At 33.7% G+C, this 19,594-nt stretch overlaps 3 protein-coding genes across 3 annotated transcripts; 1 reads left to right on the top strand and 2 right to left on the bottom strand.

Annotated features, from left to right (window-relative positions):
- Positions 1–6,954: 6,954 nt before the first annotated feature.
- On the top strand, positions 6,955–8,213 carry LOC108328211 (polygalacturonase inhibitor). Its single transcript, XM_017562040.2, has one exon. It carries the CDS (start codon positions 7,141–7,143, stop codon positions 8,137–8,139), a length of 999 nt encoding a protein of 332 aa, XP_017417529.2. The 5' UTR covers positions 6,955–7,140; the 3' UTR covers positions 8,140–8,213.
- An 861-nt stretch (positions 8,214–9,074) lies between these two features.
- On the bottom strand, positions 9,075–10,670 carry LOC108327742 (40S ribosomal protein S20-2). The gene is made up of 3 exons (XM_017561435.2): positions 10,471–10,670; positions 10,274–10,387; positions 9,075–9,315 (listed from the first exon to the last, which is right to left on the bottom strand). Exons 1-3 carry the CDS (start codon positions 10,580–10,582, stop codon positions 9,173–9,175), a joined length of 369 nt encoding a protein of 122 aa, XP_017416924.1. The 5' UTR covers positions 10,583–10,670; the 3' UTR covers positions 9,075–9,172.
- A 1,270-nt stretch (positions 10,671–11,940) lies between these two features.
- LOC108326901 (uncharacterized) lies at positions 11,941–15,714 on the bottom strand. The gene is made up of 5 exons (XM_017560504.2): positions 14,923–15,714; positions 13,592–13,676; positions 13,309–13,478; positions 12,930–13,204; positions 11,941–12,561 (listed from the first exon to the last, which is right to left on the bottom strand). The coding sequence occupies exons 1-5, from the start codon at positions 15,296–15,298 to the stop codon at positions 12,385–12,387; spliced, it is 1,083 nt and encodes a 360-aa protein (XP_017415993.1). The 5' UTR covers positions 15,299–15,714; the 3' UTR covers positions 11,941–12,384.
- Positions 15,715–19,594: the final 3,880 nt, after the last annotated feature.

Raw genomic sequence — 19,594 nt, 5'->3', positions numbered from 1 at the left:
TTTTCTTTCTGCAAATTTCTCAAGGTATGTGTAGGAAGCCGTTTTTGTAAAAGATGTTGGGGGAGAATTAATGGATTATAGGTTGAGTATAATAAAGATCAAAAGAAGTCTTTTTTTTTTTTTTTTTTTTGTGTGTGTGGAAGTTTTGTTTCCTCCGAGATAGAGCGTAAGACAGTTTTTGCTTTCCAAAGGTTACATGCATAGGCTGTCTTGTCATTGTCATTGATGAAACCATATATACATCGGTTTATTCATCGATTTTATTATTTTTTAGTTATATTATTTGCTATATAATATATTCTACAATCGGTATTATATATTTTGCTCCATCTACGTATCAGTTAATTAGGTGGTCCATTATTCTATAAGGTTAGTTGTAACAGTCAAGAAGAAAATAGGAAAAAATTATTATGACAAACTGCATTCTTCGTTACAATGATTTTTAACCACTCTAAATAATAATAATAATAAAATATATTGAATAAAAAATTATTGAAAGTAGTTTTTTTTTGGATGAGAATGTAAACTTTGAAGAATGAGAACCGATTATTATGACATGATTCACATGCATGATGAAAACAGCGTCGATGGAGAAAGCTTACGCAGAGATTAAGAGAAAGGAGAAAGCACACAGAGAAGGACGAGAGGATACTTATACGAAAACAAATCGATTTTTTAAAGTTGTGCATTTTTTACATGACTTTTGTTTCTTCACGACTCAATTTGGAAGTTGTCTAATCTCTCAACAATTTCAACAAAATATAACTAATTATAATGAATAAGTAATTAATTGCATGTAACTAAAGTTGTTGGAAGACTTGACAACTTTTAATTTAAATATACGGTCTTCCAATTTGATATGGTAATTGATTAAAAAAAAATTCCATAACGAATTACTAATGACATCTATTACAAAAGTGTTTTGATCCGTATAATGTAGAAAACATCTTGATTAAATTATTTGTAGTGTATATTTATGGTAATTAAGCTATATAAGTTTATAATTAAGTATCATATGTATGTAGATTGTTAAGCATTGATTGAATAATTTATTTTAATTGATAAATAACAATTAATTTGTATATTCTTGATCATTGATAAATAACATTACTATGTGAAAAAAAAAACATAAAAATAAGCAATATAAATATATAAATGTGAAAGCATTTCATAAATAGATAATAGTCATCAAGATCCAAATAAGTATGTATAAAAAATAAATTTTGAAGTTCAAATAAAAATGTAATAAAATTAAATTTAAGAGGGTTCAGATGACTCAAGTGATGACAGAGGTGACCATGCCTTTCTCAAATTGAGAAACTCGAGCATCAAGATTATCAAATCTAGTTTCAACAGAAGTACGAAGATCACAAATCTCATACATAATATTTGTGAAGAGAGTGGAGAAATATCATGCGGTTGTGGAGATGATGTGCGCTCATTACAAATTGGTTAAGGATCATCACGTTTGTGAACCCACTAATCATCATTAATGTTTTTAACAAAACCAAATGATGTTATAACTTCAATACCAATTTGAAAAGACCTTTTAACTTTTACAAGGCTCATCATCAAGAGGAATGTCAAAAAAAAAGTGAAAAAAAAAATGTCAAGACATTTGGGATATGGTGGAAAATGGGTACAATGAACCCAATGAAGACGAAAATTAGACAATACCACAAATCACTGCGTTGAAGAATCACGTGCAAGAGATAGGTCAACATTGTATTTTCTCTACAATGTAGTAGATAAGTCGGAATTTGAAAAAATAGTGAATGTCACATCGGTAAAGGAAGTCTGAGAGATATTTGAGGTTGCATATAAAGGTGACAACCGCATTAGACAAGTCCGAATACAAGATCTCAAAGGGGAGTTTGAACAATTGAAGATGAGCCCAAGAGCAGGTAACCGAGTACATAACTCAGGTGGAGAAGGTGATCAACTACCTCGTCAGGAATGGAGAACAAATGCAACCAAGCCAGGTTATGGGAAAGATCTTGAGATCCCTCACAAAAGATTTCGAAAGTATTGTGTGCGTCATCGAAGAATCGGAGGACTTGTCAATTCTCATAGTAGATGAACTTGTTGGGTCCTTAAAAGCTCACGAAAAAGGAGAAGGAGTTGGGATGATCGGGTTGAACCTCTCGACCAAGCACTATGACATAGTTTAACTCAAATGAAACTCAGATTACTTAAAGTCGAGGTCCTTGAGGTAGAGGACGAGGAGGCCAATAATGAGATGGACGTGGCTGAAGTAATTTTAAGCATGATAGTGTAGAGCAAATCAATCAGCAAAATTGGCGTGGTCGAGGAGATCAGTCGAGTTGGGTGTTTTAAGTGTGACAAGTACGGTCACTGTGCAAACGAGTGTAGATCGAGAAAGTGCTACAATTGTGATAAGTCTGGTCACATTGCTAAATTTTGTTGAGTTGAGTAGAAAAGTGAGAGAAACCTTCTTACAAAAGAAGATGATGAAGAAGAAATGAGGTTATGTTGAGCGTCGAGTTGTCAAAAAACTCGACAATGCTGATAAAGTGCTCGGAAACGAAGTTGGTGAACTCAGAGGTAGTACCATGTTTGAAATTGGATTTTAAGAAGATTGCCACCAACTCGGTATGATATTTAGATACTAGAGAAAACAATCATATATATGGAGATGAAACTCTCTTTGATGAACTCACCCATGTAGAGGCCAATTTTGTGTCTTTCAGATATGACTCCAAGGTAGCCGTGAAAGGACGTGGAGTAATTCGGCATATGTAGAAGGATGGATGAGTTAGAGAAATTATGGACACTTACTATGTTCCTAAGTTGAAGAACAATATTTTAAGTGTGGGTCAATTGATGGAAAAAGGTAACCCGTTTAATAAAGGACCAAGGTACTATATTTGAAAGATAAGAATGATCGTCTTACAGCCTGGGTAAAAATGAAAAGAATCTGGATGTATAAAATGGAGTTGAAGATCTTACAGGAGAGGTGTTTAAAGTTGGAAATTGAAGATAAATCTATAATATGGAATTTTCGATTTGGACACCTTAACTTTGGAAGCTTGGCCGAGCTCTCAAGGAGAGAACTAGTACTCGAATTACATGATATAGAATTTGAGAAGAAATTTTGTGAAGAATGTATGCTCAAAAAACAGTCAAGAACAAAGTTTCCAAACTCGGTCATGTACAAGGCAAAAGCACAACTCGAATTGGTACACACCGACCTATGTGGACGTATTACTCCTAGCTCATTCAGTGGTAAAAGGTATTTCATCTCATTTATAGATGAATTTTCTAGAAAAGCCTGGTGTATTTTTTACAGGAGAAGTCGTAAGCACTAAGGGCATTTAAGATGTTCATGGTGATGGTGGAAAAGGAAATTGACAAGAAAAGTAAATCATTACGGTCTGATAGGAGAGGTGAATTCACATGAGCAAAGTTTAAGGAGTATTGTGAAGAGTATGGGATAAGGCGTTTTCTTACAGCTCTATATTCACCACAACATAATGGTGTGGCAGAGAGAAAGAATATGATTATTTTTTATATGGTCCGAACTATGCTTAAAGGAAAAAATATGTAAAAGGAGTTTTGGGCGGAGGCTCTGCAGTGTGTTATATATGTACAAAACAGTTGCCCATATTTGAAGCTGGATGGAATGATACCATAGGAAGCATAGAGTGGAAGAAAGACAAGTGTCAAACATTTTAAAGTTTTTGGGAGCATAGCATATGGACATATCCCAAGTCAACTCAAAACGAAATTTGATGACAAAAGTAAGAGGTATGTTTTCATTGGCTATGATGAAAAGGCAAAAGTTTATAAGTTGTACAGCCTGGTTTCAGAAAAAATTGTGGTAAGTCGAGATATCCAAATAAATGAAAATAGTGAATAAAATTAAATTAACTCGAAAGAATAACCTTCATAAAGTATGATTTTTGGGAGAGAGTACTCAAATGACAGTACTAGATACCTAGAGATCACGTATGCATGAGAGTGAATGAGTATGGTGAAAATGAACCTATAAGACCCAGATTTTAGAATCTAAATATATAACTCTACTAGACAACAAAGCATTTATGTACAAAGCACATATTAAACAAAAGCAAGGATGTTGTATCTGTTACTTTAAAAAAAAAAACAGAAAAACAAAAACATGGTTAAACTCTGGTTTCATAAACTAAAAAAAACATATTTGTTTTTGTTAAATTAGGATGGATGCGAATTGGAAAAAATATTTCAGTGTAGGCACAGTAGATGACCACTTAAAGTAATTTAAAATTGAAAGTCAAGCAATTTACAGTCCCTTCTAGCATTATTTCAATTGTACCTTTCAAAATATCACCGTCAATTACTTTATAATATCTGTTTAATTATTTATTTGCTTTGAACCGAGTAATTTGCTTAGTTTGGTTTTTAGACTTTTTGGAGGAAAAAGAAAAGGTTATAATTTACATGGTTTATTATTACAACGCTTTTGGAGATTGCACATGACATCATAAATTACGTGTGCATTGCGCCACTTTCACAAGTAGAAAAAAGTTCTTTATCACCATTTTATTATCATTTAACAATCTCTACAGAGATAAAATTATTTGAGTAAAAGTTAACTTTTATATTTTTAAAGAACAAAATTGGTGAAAGGTATTGAAGAATAGTATGAAATAAATGTAAAAGAAATTATGGGATTTAAGTTCAAATGTGTATTTGTGGTTAGAAAGGCTGGATGTCAATAAACAGGATTTTGATTGTGGGCTAACTGGGCACTTGACCGTGATTTCAGTTCGTTTGATTTTTTTTATAGTAAAAATAAATATAAAAGGAAATTTAATAGATTAATATTTTATATTACATCACTTTAAAGATACACATATAATATTACAAGTAAATCGTTAATATTTGCATAATAAATTTAATGACTAACTTTAATAAAATAATTTAATTGATTTGATTAAAAACATTAATTAATCAATTAAGAATATGTCTATAATTAAAAATGTTTCTAATATAGATATAAATAATTTAAAAAATACAAAATTAATAAAGAAACAAAGTTTACAAAAATTGTTGAACTAGTTTTAATATGATGAGTTAGTTCATCCTATTCCATTTTTAGAGAACCAACGATGAGTTAGGGTTCTCTGTTTTACCATCCAATAAATAATATACGTTGCAATCTTTCTCATTCCAATTTTTTTTCCAACTAAAACAGTGAAGAAAAAGTAAAGACAATATTTTTATTTAATTTCTTATTATTTATTGATTATTACACTAGTAAAAAAAAAACATTATATGTAAACTGATTGTAGATTGATTGCATTTTATAACCTACTTGACAATGTATGTGAGAATAGTTGATTTTAAAAAGCATGTATTATGAGTGATAAATCCAACTACGGTGATGATATGTTGAAGCTAATCTAAAAAACACAGATTAACTATAACGCAGACCACCCGTCATAATAGATTATTTTTATCCATCATAAAAGTAATTTTTACACTAGTGTTATTTTCGTTTATCATAATTACATAAGAACTTAATAATAAAGAATTGAAATAATCATACTAATAAGTTGTATTCCATTATAAATAGTAAAAAACAAAAATATACAAGATAATAGATTATATTTACATATACTTTGTTATTTCTCAAACATAAATAAATTGTATAGTAACATACATGGTTTACCTAGTTTGTCTATAAAATATTTGGATTTTGTCTTGTTGATTTAAGTGGCTATATCAAATTATTTAATCCCATTGTTAACTTGACATTAAGTTGAGGGACCATATACATGTGTCATTTGGTCTTTTTGTCAAGTGAACTTAAGATTGTTGAATTGTGTGTAGTTTCTGTACTAAGAAGTTGGATTTTTATCATTTAAACGTTGCTGAAGACTTTTATATTTGAGCTTTTAGAAGCAAATATTAAAATACTTAGCTTTAATATTCGACCTCTAAGTAACGCTTATAAAGCACTTTCTGAAAATTGTGAAATCATGTATTTTTTTTATTGGAATATATACTCAAATACAAGCATTTCATTAAAATGTTAGATTATAACCCTTTTTCAATAGATAAATTTTAAAATATCATATGGAGATTAGCAATCTAATTGAACATTTAGGTAAGGTCTCCTAAAGAATTTGACTAGAACATTTTGATACCCACATAGAAGTAAATGTTATCCTATCTCCTCACATGTTAAACAGTGCGAAATCAATGGATACACATAAATATACTCCTTCTAAAATTAAAAGGTCAAAAAATTTTATTAAAAAATTAAATTAACAAACATTTGGTTTAATTGATGACATCTATTTATAATAAATGATGGTTTTGATTAATTTATGATTTGCGCATTTGATATGTGGTGTTTTAGTAAACTTCCTATTAATAAACATATATTTAAACTTGTGGTCGATGACTTCTTTTAACACTGTAATCCTGAAAAATGTAATTCTATTTTTGTTTTTTAGAATATTGAAGTTTGCAATTTGGTTTTGTTGAATGAGTATACAATTTTAGAAAAGGAAAATAACTATTTTAAAAATAATTGGTTTTTTTAGAAATTTTGCCTTCCATGAAGACAACTGGCTGCCACAGCTGCCAGACCTGATAATCATGAAAGTTGGCATACAACTCCCAAGTTCAAACTCTTTGTTCTTTTTTGACTAATCCAGCCAGTCCACACATTAGGCATAGACCAACCCATTAATCAATATAATAATTTATCTATTTTTCCTAAGCTTGGTGCCTAGCTTGCCCACCATCAAAATTATGCTTCTCAAGAGATTAGGAAACTCTTAAACTAGAATATGTATATTTTTTAAAATTAAATTTTAAATCTAATTTAACTTTATAAAAGTAAATTTTGTTTCCTTATATTATGTGAAATCTTTTTAATTCTAAGATGAGAGATCTCCAACAATTTTCTCTCTTCTCTGTTCTACAACAATAATAAATTGAGTATGGGATTCCGTGTTTGCAGATTATGGATAACGAGTATGATAAAAGCAATGAGATGGTGTTAAGATGTGGGAGCTTTCGTCACTACCGACATCATAGGAGTGATATTATTAAATAGTTCCAGCGCATGCTATAAAATTCAACGCTCTCCCACAATCGTTTCACAGCCTTCTGATAGCACCCAAAATGGTAACTGTGTTAAGATTATGGTTTGTGACGCTGCTGTTGTTCTCCCCAGTTGCATTGTCTGAACTGTGCAACCCACACGACAAGAAAGTATTGCTGCAAATCAAGAACGACTTAAACAACCCTTACCTTCTAGCATCCTGGAACCCCGACACAGATTGCTGCCAATGGTACTGCGTCGAATGCCACCCTAAAACGCACCGCATCACCTCCCTCGTCATTTTATCCTCTGTTCCCGAAACCAATTTCTCAGGACAAATACCACCCTCCGTCGGTGACCTACCTTACCTAGAGACCCTCGAATTCCACAAGCTTCCTAAACTCACCGGCCCAATCCAACCCACCATCGCTAAGCTCACTAAACTCAAGGAGCTCTATATAAGCTGGACCAACATTTCCGGCCCAGTACCCGATTTTCTGGCCCAGCTCACCAATCTCCAGTTTCTCGACCTTTCCTTTAATAACCTCTCCGGCCCCATTCCGAGCTCGCTTTCCCGGTTGCCCAACCTGTTGTCCTTGCGCCTCGACCGGAACAGGCTCATTGGTCCAATCCCGGATTCCTTTGGATCATTCAAGAGGCCTGGCCCAAGCCTTGTGCTTTCCCACAACCAGCTTTCGGGGCCCATTCCTGCTTCCCTGTCCAACATAGACCCACAACGGATAGACTTTTCAAGGAACAAACTAGAAGGCGACGCTTCCATGCTTTTTGGAAGCAACAAAACGACGCAGATGGTTGACGTTTCGAGGAACTTGTTGGCGTTTGATTTATCGAGAGTGGAGTTTCCCACCAGCTTGATATTGTTAGATTTGAATCACAATAAGATCACCGGAAAGATTCCAGTGGGATTGACCGCAGTAGATTTTCTACAGGGGTTCAACGTGAGCTATAATCGACTTTGTGGTGAGATTCCGCAGGGAGGAAGACTGCAGAAGTTTGACGTGGATTCCTATTTTCATAACAAGTGTTTGTGTGGATCACCCCTTCCCAGTTGTAACTGACTTTTCAGTTCACTCCACCAACCTAAATGCTAAATTTCTAATTCTAATTCAAATAAAAATACTCGTTCCAAAAACATTTATACATTGAAAGATGATGTCAAGCTTTGCATTCGCCCAGGTTTCTATTCTTAAATAACCATGAAACGGATAATGTTGATCTAGTTTCATATTCTCTTTCTTGACTTCTAAATATATCATAGATATTGTTTTAGTTCCACACAACAAAATAGAAACAACAAAAAATGAACGCAGAAGCAGATCAGTATACATTCAGCCATGCATATTTTGCGAATAGAAAAAAATTATGACACCAAAAGTTGAAAAAGTGACATTCGTTTTTTAAAACATAAATATATGCAAAATGGCAATATTAATATAGTATTGTAACGCCATTCTCTTACAATATTTATTCAAGAAAAAAAAATAGTTTAACACTACAGATATGCCTAGGAAGATAGATAAGTCATCAAGATAATGGTTAAGGTAATGTGAAAACAGAAATAGAAGGCATGTCAGTGTGTCAATATCGTGGTTATATAATTTATGCGTCCCAGTTCATAGTAAAAGAAAATCTGATTTATTCATTCAATCACATTTTGAAAATGCTAACAGAAAATCTCAGTGGGTTCAGAAGCTATAATTTTTTTCGTTTCGGAAAAATCGGCACCCTTTGAAATGAAATTAATTCGCTCAATACATTTTGCCTGGTCTTTATTTCGTTTTCACTTGGAAGAATATCTTGAACTAGTTCACCATCAGTATCAGGTTCGAAAATTTGCCGGAAGTAACAAAATGAAGACATAATGATGATAACTGAGGGCAGAAAAAAAGTGTTTTTTAATAATTTCAAAACAACTATATAATAATAGTTTCTGGAATTTCTTCAGATAACATTTCTCTGGTATTTCATCAATGTCTACAACCGTAAAACTAGATAAAACAAACCAACTCAGTCAGGTTATCCAAACTTAGAAATACAGAATAATAATGGAGAAATAACTAGGAAGCATAACAATTAAAATTTGGATTAAGATCAGGCGTCTGCAATGGTCACCTCAACCTCCACACCAGGTTCAATTGTGATCGAGGTAATCTGCTTTACAACATCTGGGGAACTGTAAAGGTCAATGACTCTCTTGTGCACACGGAGTTCAAATCTGTCCCATGTGTTGGTACCTAAAACATGTAGCAGTGTCATGAACACAAGGGACAGTATATCTCATTCATCAATAAACAACATTCCGAAAGTACAAACACTGGACACAATACTCCAAAATAAAAATCACCAGGCTAAACAACACATCAGTATCACTGTTCCAAAAGCACGTGAAAACTGGACACAATACTTCAAAATCAAAATCACCAGGCTAAGCAACACGTGAACCGCATGAAATTAAAAAAAAAACAATATAAGCCAAGAAAACACTACATAAAAAGCTTTTACCCCAACAGAAGTCAGTTTCGGGCTGCAAAAGAAGACCACGCGTACAATCACATTATCAATTGCAAGATAACAAATGACAAAACAATCAAACCGGCGCCTTTGCATAGGACAGTATGTTTATCATACAGCATCACAATTGATTGAAGAACTTTCTGACTTAAGGACCTAAATTACTGGAATTTGGTTTGCCTCTGTGTCCTTTCATCTCAAACTTAATATTTTTTCGAAAGAAACATTTCAACCACCCCTTATTCATTTTTCAACAAACACAGTAACATGGTCTTAATTACAAAAAAAAAAATCATAAAATTCCGTTCCCTTTCCCTTCATTATCCTCCATCATCCAAACGCAGAAGGGTTGAGAAGTCCAAGATCTCAAGGAATGCACCTTTACAACTAATACTTTTCTCCATATAGGATGATTGATATACACTTGTACTGTATTACAATTTAATCCAATTTAACACCATTTTTTTGCATCAGCCAGTTAATTAGTCACTACTTCCAATCATCATGACTTGTCAAATGCTAAAGGCCAACCATATTTAAAATTACAGCTAGTATCAAAGCAAGATCGAAGCACAAACCAAATTGCAGAGCAAACATGAAAGCAGCAATATAAGAATCATATAATAAAAATAAAAGTGAAACACGATAAAAATAATAAAAGAATGAAAAAAGATAAAATACCTTCACCGCAAGGGGATTTCCTTGTAGTGATGTGAAGAACCTTAGTTGGCATCCTAACTGGTCCCTTGACCCTGAGGCGCTTGTCCTTTGCACCGCGAACCAAGTCCGAACAAACTAAAAGTAACATCAAAGTTGAAACATAAGCCTAAGGATTGCAGGAAGCACAAAAAGGAGAAGTTGAATGAATTGATGCATACCCTTCTCGAGATTTTTGACGTGCTTGGAAGATAGGGTGATCCTTATCTTGTGAATCTGTTCCTGAGATTCCTCCAAGCCGGGCTTGGTGGGTTTCATCGCAGCGTATGCCATTGTTCACACCCAGGGAAGAGAACGCTGCTTGTAAAGGTGAGAGGGAAGAAGGAGCAGAAAACCTACAAATAGGGTTTTGAGTTTCCAGGGCAAAATGTGTGTTAAAACTAGAGGTGGTCAACCCGGCCCATCTAATTGGGCCCAATGTTGGCCCATCTTTAGTTTCATTTTGGTTCTCTGATTATATCCTTTAAAAATAAGCATATTTTATAAGAGATTACGAAGTGGTTAGGGCTAGATTTGCAGCTCATGAAAATGTTGGACCGGATGAGAATCTTGTTTCAGATAAAAAAAATTATTAATAATTAAAATTTTAACCATTATATAAAGAGGCACAATTTTTAACTTGTTTGGAGTCTACTCAATATATTATTTAATATAATATAAGATGCTGGTCACTCGATATTATATTCAAATGTCCTATTCTTTTATAATAAATAAGAATAATTCAAACAAAAGCTAATACATAAATATTATAAACGGAATAATTAAAGCTAAATAAGTACTGATAAGAATATGAAATGAGACAGTACGAATATTTACAAATTTACATATTCATCTCATTCCTATATCCCATTAGAAAAATTAAATATTATCTATAACCATATTTATAACTAATTGATACAAAAAGTATATGTAAAAGAACAATTTGAATAATACAAAAAAAATGAATAATATGCTCGTGACAGGTTCATTTTTTATCGATTAAGAGAATTTCTTCCTGACTTTCATAAGTTGTTCAAACCTTACAGGACTGTTTTTGAAACAATAAATTAAATAGAATAATTGATGTTTTTTAATTATAAAAGATGATTTTTTATTATATTAAAATAAGAATAAATTTCAGGAATATAACTACTAAAATAAAAAGGAAATTATTTAAAAAAAAAACACTAAAGAGGATTTTTCTCGATGGAAAAAAAGAACGCATTTCATCGAAAGCTCAATAATTCGTTAATAAATATTCACTTACCCTGTGATTACTATAGGGAAACAAATAGAGAGAAAAGATCGGACAAGTAAATGACAAAAAATAAAGAGGAATTAAGTAAAATAATAGTTGTTTGACATTCAATAAAAAAAAAAACTAAAAAAGTATATTAAATAAAAATCAATGTCTTATTTGAACAAATTAGTTTAAAACTATTGATTTCAAAAAATAAGAAATTAAATGCATTTAATTTAATGAACAGATCACAATTTGCAGATAAAAAAAATAAAAAAAATAAAAAAAAACAAGCTAAAAATTACATTTTAAAAGGTAACTATTTCTAAAAGAAAATTATGTTCACATATCTTCTAATTTATTTTCATTAAATTTAATAAGAAAATTTTAAAAGTAAAAGAATGAAGCATTACAGAAGTAGAATGAATGGATATCAGAAGGTGTTATCCAGAACTCACTCAAAAGTCTTGGAAAATCCCATCATTCTGGCTCCTTTTTTATCACCTTGTTTATTCTCTTCTAACATTTCACCCAAAACACAAACAAACCAATGAATGGATATCATCATCACAAGTGAAAACTTAAACAGAGATCAGAATAGTTAAATCCCATCCAACAATTGCATCAGTTTTTTCACAGAATTCTATCCCATCATTTTAACTTCAATGTTACAATGTACATCTTTTCTTGATGATTGATTATTTACAACAACTCCTTCCCTCTTCATTTGGGGACAGAGATCCGAGGTCAATTATGCATGTTATTAGTTTGGGTGAGAACTGGAAGAGAGGACCATGTATCAATAAACAATGTAAAAAGCAATTTCTTCTTCGTGTGCAATGAATCAATGATCCTGTCACAACTGAGACTCTTTCCATGGTAATCTATCAAGACCATCTTTGATGGCTCTTCGAAACTCGTCATGGTGGAGAATGAAGGATGAGACATGCCCACCTGTGACCCATCTCACCTCAGAACCTGGCCAAGCTTTCTCAAGTTCCAAGATTGAGTGCTTGGGGATGTATCCATCGTCCTGCAAAACAATGTTCACAATCATTAAGAGCAGACATCAAGTGGCAAATGCAGACATCTCAATAAAAACAAGACTTTGTAGACACCAAAGAGTCCATTCTGAGGATTTCGTATACTTTTAACTTGTTCTTTTGTCGTCTCAGTAACAGCCATATTCAGGAACACAGAAATAAGATAGCAGAAAGTGATGTGTTTTCAGACAGTCGAATATCCATGTAAAGGAGCATCATTTATCTGATAGTTCATGCACATTTATCGACATACATCTTGAAAAGGATCTAAACGGATATATAAACAGAAAAGAAATTTAAATGAATGATTGTTAGACGTAAATTTCTTCCAATTTTCACCAAAACATATGGAACTTACAGTGGCAGCAACAAAAATTACAGCACTGGGACTTTTGGGAACTGGAAAACGCGTGACATCTGTGAGAGAGAGAACATTTCTCATTCGCTCTCTAACGTCCTCAAGAGTCATTTCAGCCTTCTGGGTTGCAAGATCCTCCCTCAGTGCTTCCCAGGCGGTGCCATGCTTTAAAATCCCTTCACAGAATGCCACAACAGCAGAATGTGGAGATAGAAAAGGGAGTGTTGCAACAGGTGTAGGGTGAAGTGATCCAACCATGGCAGCATGTACTCCTCCTGGAGTACATTCAAACATTGCAAAAATCATATAAAAGGAAAAGCCAAGAGATTTGAAATGTTAAAACTTGTTTGATTTCTGCACAGGTTCGGACAACCCTTACCCATGCTAAGTCCACAAATACCCATCTTGCCAAAACCTGCTTCACAGTCCAGCCAGTGTAAGAGACTGCGGGCCTCTTCAATGGTTGCTCTTCCTAATAAAAGCAAGTCACTGACACACAGAAGTTTCGCACCACGCTGCAGCACAGGCCGTCTTTGTCCATAAAATGGACTGCAGTTGCAAAACCACAAATGTAGAGCATATATTAAACGAACAGTATAAATAAAACAAAAAAAAAGGATGGTCCTTTTGGTTTCATCATAAGATCATGAAAAGTGATTGACCTCTCAAGTACCATGGTTGCAATGTTTTCCTTCATCAGCGGTCCACCGAGACGCAATCTTCTCTCAAATGTATGGTCTCCAGTTCCTGCACACAATGGAGATGGGTGAATATCTCTTAGTTTTAAAGAAAATGGAAAGATCTCAAAAGACTTGGCTAAGAGGATATATTATTCTGGGTTTCTGTAGAAGAAGTTCTTCTAACATAATGAACTTATCAAACTTTTAATCTAAATAGTAAGATCAATCAAACACTTATAACCTTAAATGCAAATAATTCATGAAAGGAATTAAAGATCAAATAGTAAAACAAACAGAAAATAGTTTAGTATGCCATTCGACGAAGTAACTATTGTGGGAAGTGAAATTCCAAAGACCACAATCTTTTTCCCTAATGGCTGATCCAATCCATCAATTGTATTGTTCACAGAACGAGGTCCCCTTCAATTTTGGTCAAACCACAAAATCAGATCATTCCGTTGCCTGTAAACAGACAAATAATACACAATAACTTTCAACATTCTATGTTAAGTGCTGACCTCAAACAATGTCCTAAAGGGAATCCTTATGCAAGGTCTTTGCAAGGGATATGATAGGGAGGAAAGATGTTAAAGATCTGACACCGACTATAGATATAATCAAATTGTGGGTTTGAACTTCACTTCCGTTTACTAGCCAGGATTTATACGGTTGAGTCAAGCTCAAAGTTCATTTTCTAATATGACATTAGAGTTTATCTTGATGAGATATTGTGACACCTCAGTTTGCCATCGCACCATCCATAAAAAATTTTCCTACCTTACAAGTAGGTTGAGTCAGGGAGGCATAAAACTAAAATTTTCAAAGCACAGATTAATTTGTCTAGAGGGAAGCAAATCAGACGACTAAAGATCATTACTACTATTACAAAACAACTATACAGTTTCATTCTAAACACTTTTAATAACAGTAAACTACAATGACAGATATTTGGTCAAATTTCTCTCAATACCTCAGTTTCTACTCCAATACATACCCCTTAATTATATGAAAAATATTACACTGACACTTTTTACCATAAAAATGAACCCTTTTAATTGTTTGAAAACCATGATACTGTGTACCCTTCCAAGGGAAGTTGTTATAAAGGTTAACACAAAATAGAGACATTGTATGTAATCTCAAGAAATCACATGGTAGAAGTGCAATTTGCACTTAAAATAATGGTTGCATTAGTATATATAAGGTCAACCAGGCAAAAAGACTTTTTTTGTTATCCTATCATATTTTCATAAATTAACAATTACTAAACTGTTTTCCCCATTTGTGTACCAAACCAGCAAAGTTGTTTTTACCTGCAAGATGAACAACACAGGCCATTCTGTTGGGGGACACAGACTTGGGCATGAGGAATGCAACCCTTGCAGTGTGGCTCTCTGGGGGCAATGCACCTAACAGTTGCTCATCACAAGGGGTTCTGAACACCCCTTCTCTCAAACTCGCATTCTTCGTCTCCCAAATGGTTCTCCAAACCGGTTCAATCAACCTCGGAGGCCAATTCTGCCCGGCCACTTCCGGGAACAACTGGTTTATCATCTTCTCCAGCATCTCCAGTTTCGTGCCACCCCAACCTCGCGAGAAGAACGGGGTGCTCATCTTAGTTCGGTGCATGAATGCTCCATAAATGTGGTCCAACACATAGTGAAGCATTCCCAGATTCACCGTCACCATTATTTTCCCAGGCCAGTTGGAAAAAAAATCAAAATTTGAGAAGAATCAAACCCGACCAGGCAAAAGGGTGTCTTATGGTGACAGTGATACACGAAAAGGAGAAGAAGATGTTGTGCAATGTGGATTATTGGTAGAGACAAATCAGATCTGAAAGACCGATGTTTTTGTCAAAAAAATTATAGATGTCCACGAAAAGAGTGATTCATTGGTAAAATTAAAAGTTTGTTGCTGTTATTGGCAGCAAGAGAAAATTTGAGAGAGAACAACGAAGGGATATTGAAATTGTGTCGGGATTCGATAAAGGAGATTCAGAGAGAAGAGATATGGATGCTCTGTGAAAGGTAGAGAAGCAAAAGCAGACCAAACAAAATTGTCTGGTTTTGTGTAGAAAATATAAAACTGTGTGCGGAGGTGGATTAGGACTACAACTGATTTTTTAAGATGTGTTTATAGTTATCTTGTTTAAACTTGAGAATATCTAGTTGGAATCAAATAATTGCTAAATAAAAATTAGATCTAATCCTATTCAACCCATATCTCAAAGAATGTGAGTTAGTATTTGTTGGAGCTAAGTTTGAGAGTGTTTTTTTGGTCTTTGATAACATATATATTTATTTATATTTTGAAATAATTTTGAAAAAAAAAATATATATATATATATATATATATTTATATTTTTTTCAATTTATATTTTAATACAGTTTTTTTTTTAAAAAAAGGCTTAAAATTTCATCTACAAATAAAAATATTGAAAATGTTAAATTAAAGGAGGTTGCTTCGTCCACCACCACATAACGCTACTTGCATCACTCCATTCCAATTTTACCCCTCATCCTCCTCAGTAAATATTTTTTAACTTCCAATTACTTTTCATTAATATTTACACTCGTACCCACCGGTATATAGACTCTGCACCCCCACGTATTTAATGTTCGAGCTCAAATTCTCTGCTTCTCTTCTCCTCCATGTGTGTTTCTCTTCTCCTTGGTGTGTTTTGTTGGAGGTGGAAAGCTTGAGTGCTGGCGTGGTGCAGTGGTAGTTGTTGAAGGTGGTGGTGCATTTGTTGTTGAAGGTGGTTGAAGGTCGTTCAGCAGGATGATTAAGTATAGCGATGGAAACAGGTGCGGATAAATGAAACAGATGTCAATATCCATAATTGTATGCAACAGATATCAAGATGCGTGAACGGATATGGGGATTCGTTGAAGAGTGAATTGACGATGTGTTTCAGTGTTTTAATTATTAGTTATTTTTATACTTTTGTATTTATATTTTTTTAGTTATTTTTATTGGTTAATACTTTTAATATTGTGCAACGGATGTCAGCATGCGTTGGGAATGAATGTGGGAAATCGGACGGACGTCGACATCCGTTAATGAAATGGTGTCTTTCTGCGTGTGGCATAGCAATGGAGTCTTTCTATGAAAAATCTAAAACGGAAATTCCACTTTTTGGCTTCACTTTGTTCTTTTTGCTTGAGAGGTTAAAGGGAATGTTCCTTCTCACCAGTAATATACATGTCCAGTCCATTTCATTTCAAACTCACTGTCTTTCTCCCATTTTTCACTTTCTTCTTCTGCACATCCACATTCATGAAAATTATTAAACATAATTTAACTCAGTGCTAAATTCTTAATATGAAAACAACAAATGGATCACATATCTCAAAATAAAATTTTGAAAAACGCATTATTGATACAAAATGAAATAATCCAAACAGAATAATTTTTCATTTGCTCCATAGTTTTTGGTTGAGAAGGGAGTCACCTTTATTGTCCATCATCTCCGTTGCTGTTTCGATCTTGCAAAGTAGCATTCTTCTTCTTCTTCCCATTCTGGTTCGTTTCGCAGGAAGGGAGGCTAGGTCCTGTGACTCAAACACGACTCATCTCCACGACGTGTGAGTTCGTTGACCTGCATCTCTACAGCGACAAGGGTCTTAGTTAGTGGGTGTTTTCATGACAGACATGGCAGACATGGCCTTGACTTGGGGTTTCGTTTGGGGGATCTTAGGGTTCCTTTTGGATTTTCGTTTTCTCCTTCTCTGATTCGACTTCGTAGAGGACTTTTGTTCTTTTCCTATGCTCTATTCCTGACTAGGGTTTATGAAATCTGGAATTTGGTGATTTTGGAATCTGGTTCTTATGATGGGGTTTTCCTTGGGTATTTGGGTCTGCGAATTGGGTTTCTTGAATCTTCAGTGCATGTTGCGCGATTTGGGGGACAAGAGTGTTGATTTGGGAATCTTTGGTCTTCCCTGTTCTCACGAATGGGTGAAGATTTTGTTCTTCTCTGCAGTTTAGGGTTCGATTGGGGTCTTAGTTATTCTTGGAATTCTTGGTTCGTTTGATGCAGAGGGCTTTTGCACGGAGAGACTTTGTGGTTGTTGTGAGTTTAGGTTTCTCTCAGTCGTGGAAGAGGGTTCGGGTTAGACTGGTAGTTCCCATTCCTTGGTGGTGACGAGGAGTCACGGTGGTCTGGCGATGTCACCAATGATCCTGGTTGGGCAGTTGAACCTAATTGGGCATGGAAGCCCAGAGTTGAATTTAGGGTTGGATACTAAACTGCAATGGTAGAAAAAAAAATAATAAGAATTTTAATTGTGTTGTAGGCCCAGAGTCTGAACTATCCACCTCAACCTCTAATTACTTAACACGTCATCACACATACAACTTAAAAATGACACGTTACCACTATCTTCTGTCAGATCATCAATCCATTAACGCCGTTTGTTTCTATTTAACAGAAGGGATGCGTTAACGCAATATTTACTAAGTGAGGACCAAGTTGACACTCTTTTCAAACGAAAGACCTTTTCGAGAAAAATCAGCAAAATTAGAGACAAAATAGACTATTAAGCCTATATATATATATATATATATATATATATATATATATATATATATATATATATATATATATATAATCTTGATCGTATTACTACAAATTTTATTAAATGCTATATTTTTTTAGACTTATATCTTTCTTACAAAATTTATGGATAAATTGAAAAATCATAAAATTAATTATGTTAATATAAAATTATTTAATATGTCATTTTTATTGTAACATCTTCATTGCCAAATCGCAGTCTATTTTTTTCTCTAATTACAAAAGGAAAAGTCAGCATGAATGGAGGAGAAGACTTAATGAGAAGTGAGAGACTTTTCCAATACTCCTAATAACTCCTAGGAGATTCTTCCAAACATCCAAAAGTGTTTTTCTATCGAAAAATGATTTTTTAACAACTTTTTAAAATCGCTTATGTTACCGCTTGTAATTGGTCCGTTTCAAATATACAAACTAATAAAATAATGACACGTAATCTATTGTAAGAAAGTTGTTAAAAAAAGTTGTTAATAGAATCCTTTCCTATCATGTAAAATTTGAAATACCCCTAATCCACGTGAAAAGCATGTATAAATACCCTATTTTTTACACATTAATATTGTCGTTGCCCGGTGTCGGTTGATAAAACACAAACTGTGGCCTTTGTACAACCATCGCCCGATGCCACTTATGTACCATCGAGTGCCGGAAGCTTCTCTTGCATGTGGTGCTCGACACCATCATCGCTCCTACAACTTTTATTGATTAATGATTTCACAACGCTGGACTCGATTCCAGCACAAATATTTTCTCCAAAATCATTTTTGTCCGAAACATATTTCTTTCAGGTCTTAACTTGTTTTCCTTCATCAGAAATTTTTCCTATTAACTTATTTAACACACTCAAAATAGAGTTAGAAGTAAAATAAACATAAAATAATTCAAAAACATACTAAACTTGAAGAATAAACAAGACAAAAGCTAGGGAGAACTGATTTTATTCACTAAAACAACAAAGTACAACACATAAAAATTAACATTATCAATGGACCCCTTCAAGAGGAGGTTTACGTGCAACAACCAAGTAGTTTTGAGCATAGAAATGAAAAGTGTTAAGAAAAGAACTTTAAGCGTAATTCAACCCTACAAAACTGGCTTGTAAAGTAGAGTTTGCACCCACATATATACTTCTCTAAATTGGTCTTATTTCTAGTTAATGTGGGACTTACAACAACCCTTCATGTTAAAGTATATACATTTCATGCGTGGGACTATACATTAATAAATGATCTAATAATGGTTCGATAACGGGTGAAATAATATATCCAACAAACAATAAATTTCGTTAGAATAAGCTCTAGAGCAGACTCTGATACCATGTTAAGAAATAAACTTAAAACCTAATTTAATCCTATAAAATCGGTTTGTAGCTATATATATACTCTTTTAAATTGGTTTTGTTTTTA

This window comes from Vigna angularis, chromosome 2, assembly GCF_016808095.1.
Source record: "Vigna angularis cultivar LongXiaoDou No.4 chromosome 2, ASM1680809v1, whole genome shotgun sequence".
NCBI classification, from domain to species: domain Eukaryota; kingdom Viridiplantae; phylum Streptophyta; class Magnoliopsida; order Fabales; family Fabaceae; genus Vigna; species Vigna angularis.
Note: the sequence above shows the minus strand (reverse complement) of the source record. Positions and strands in the feature narration are given on the sequence as shown.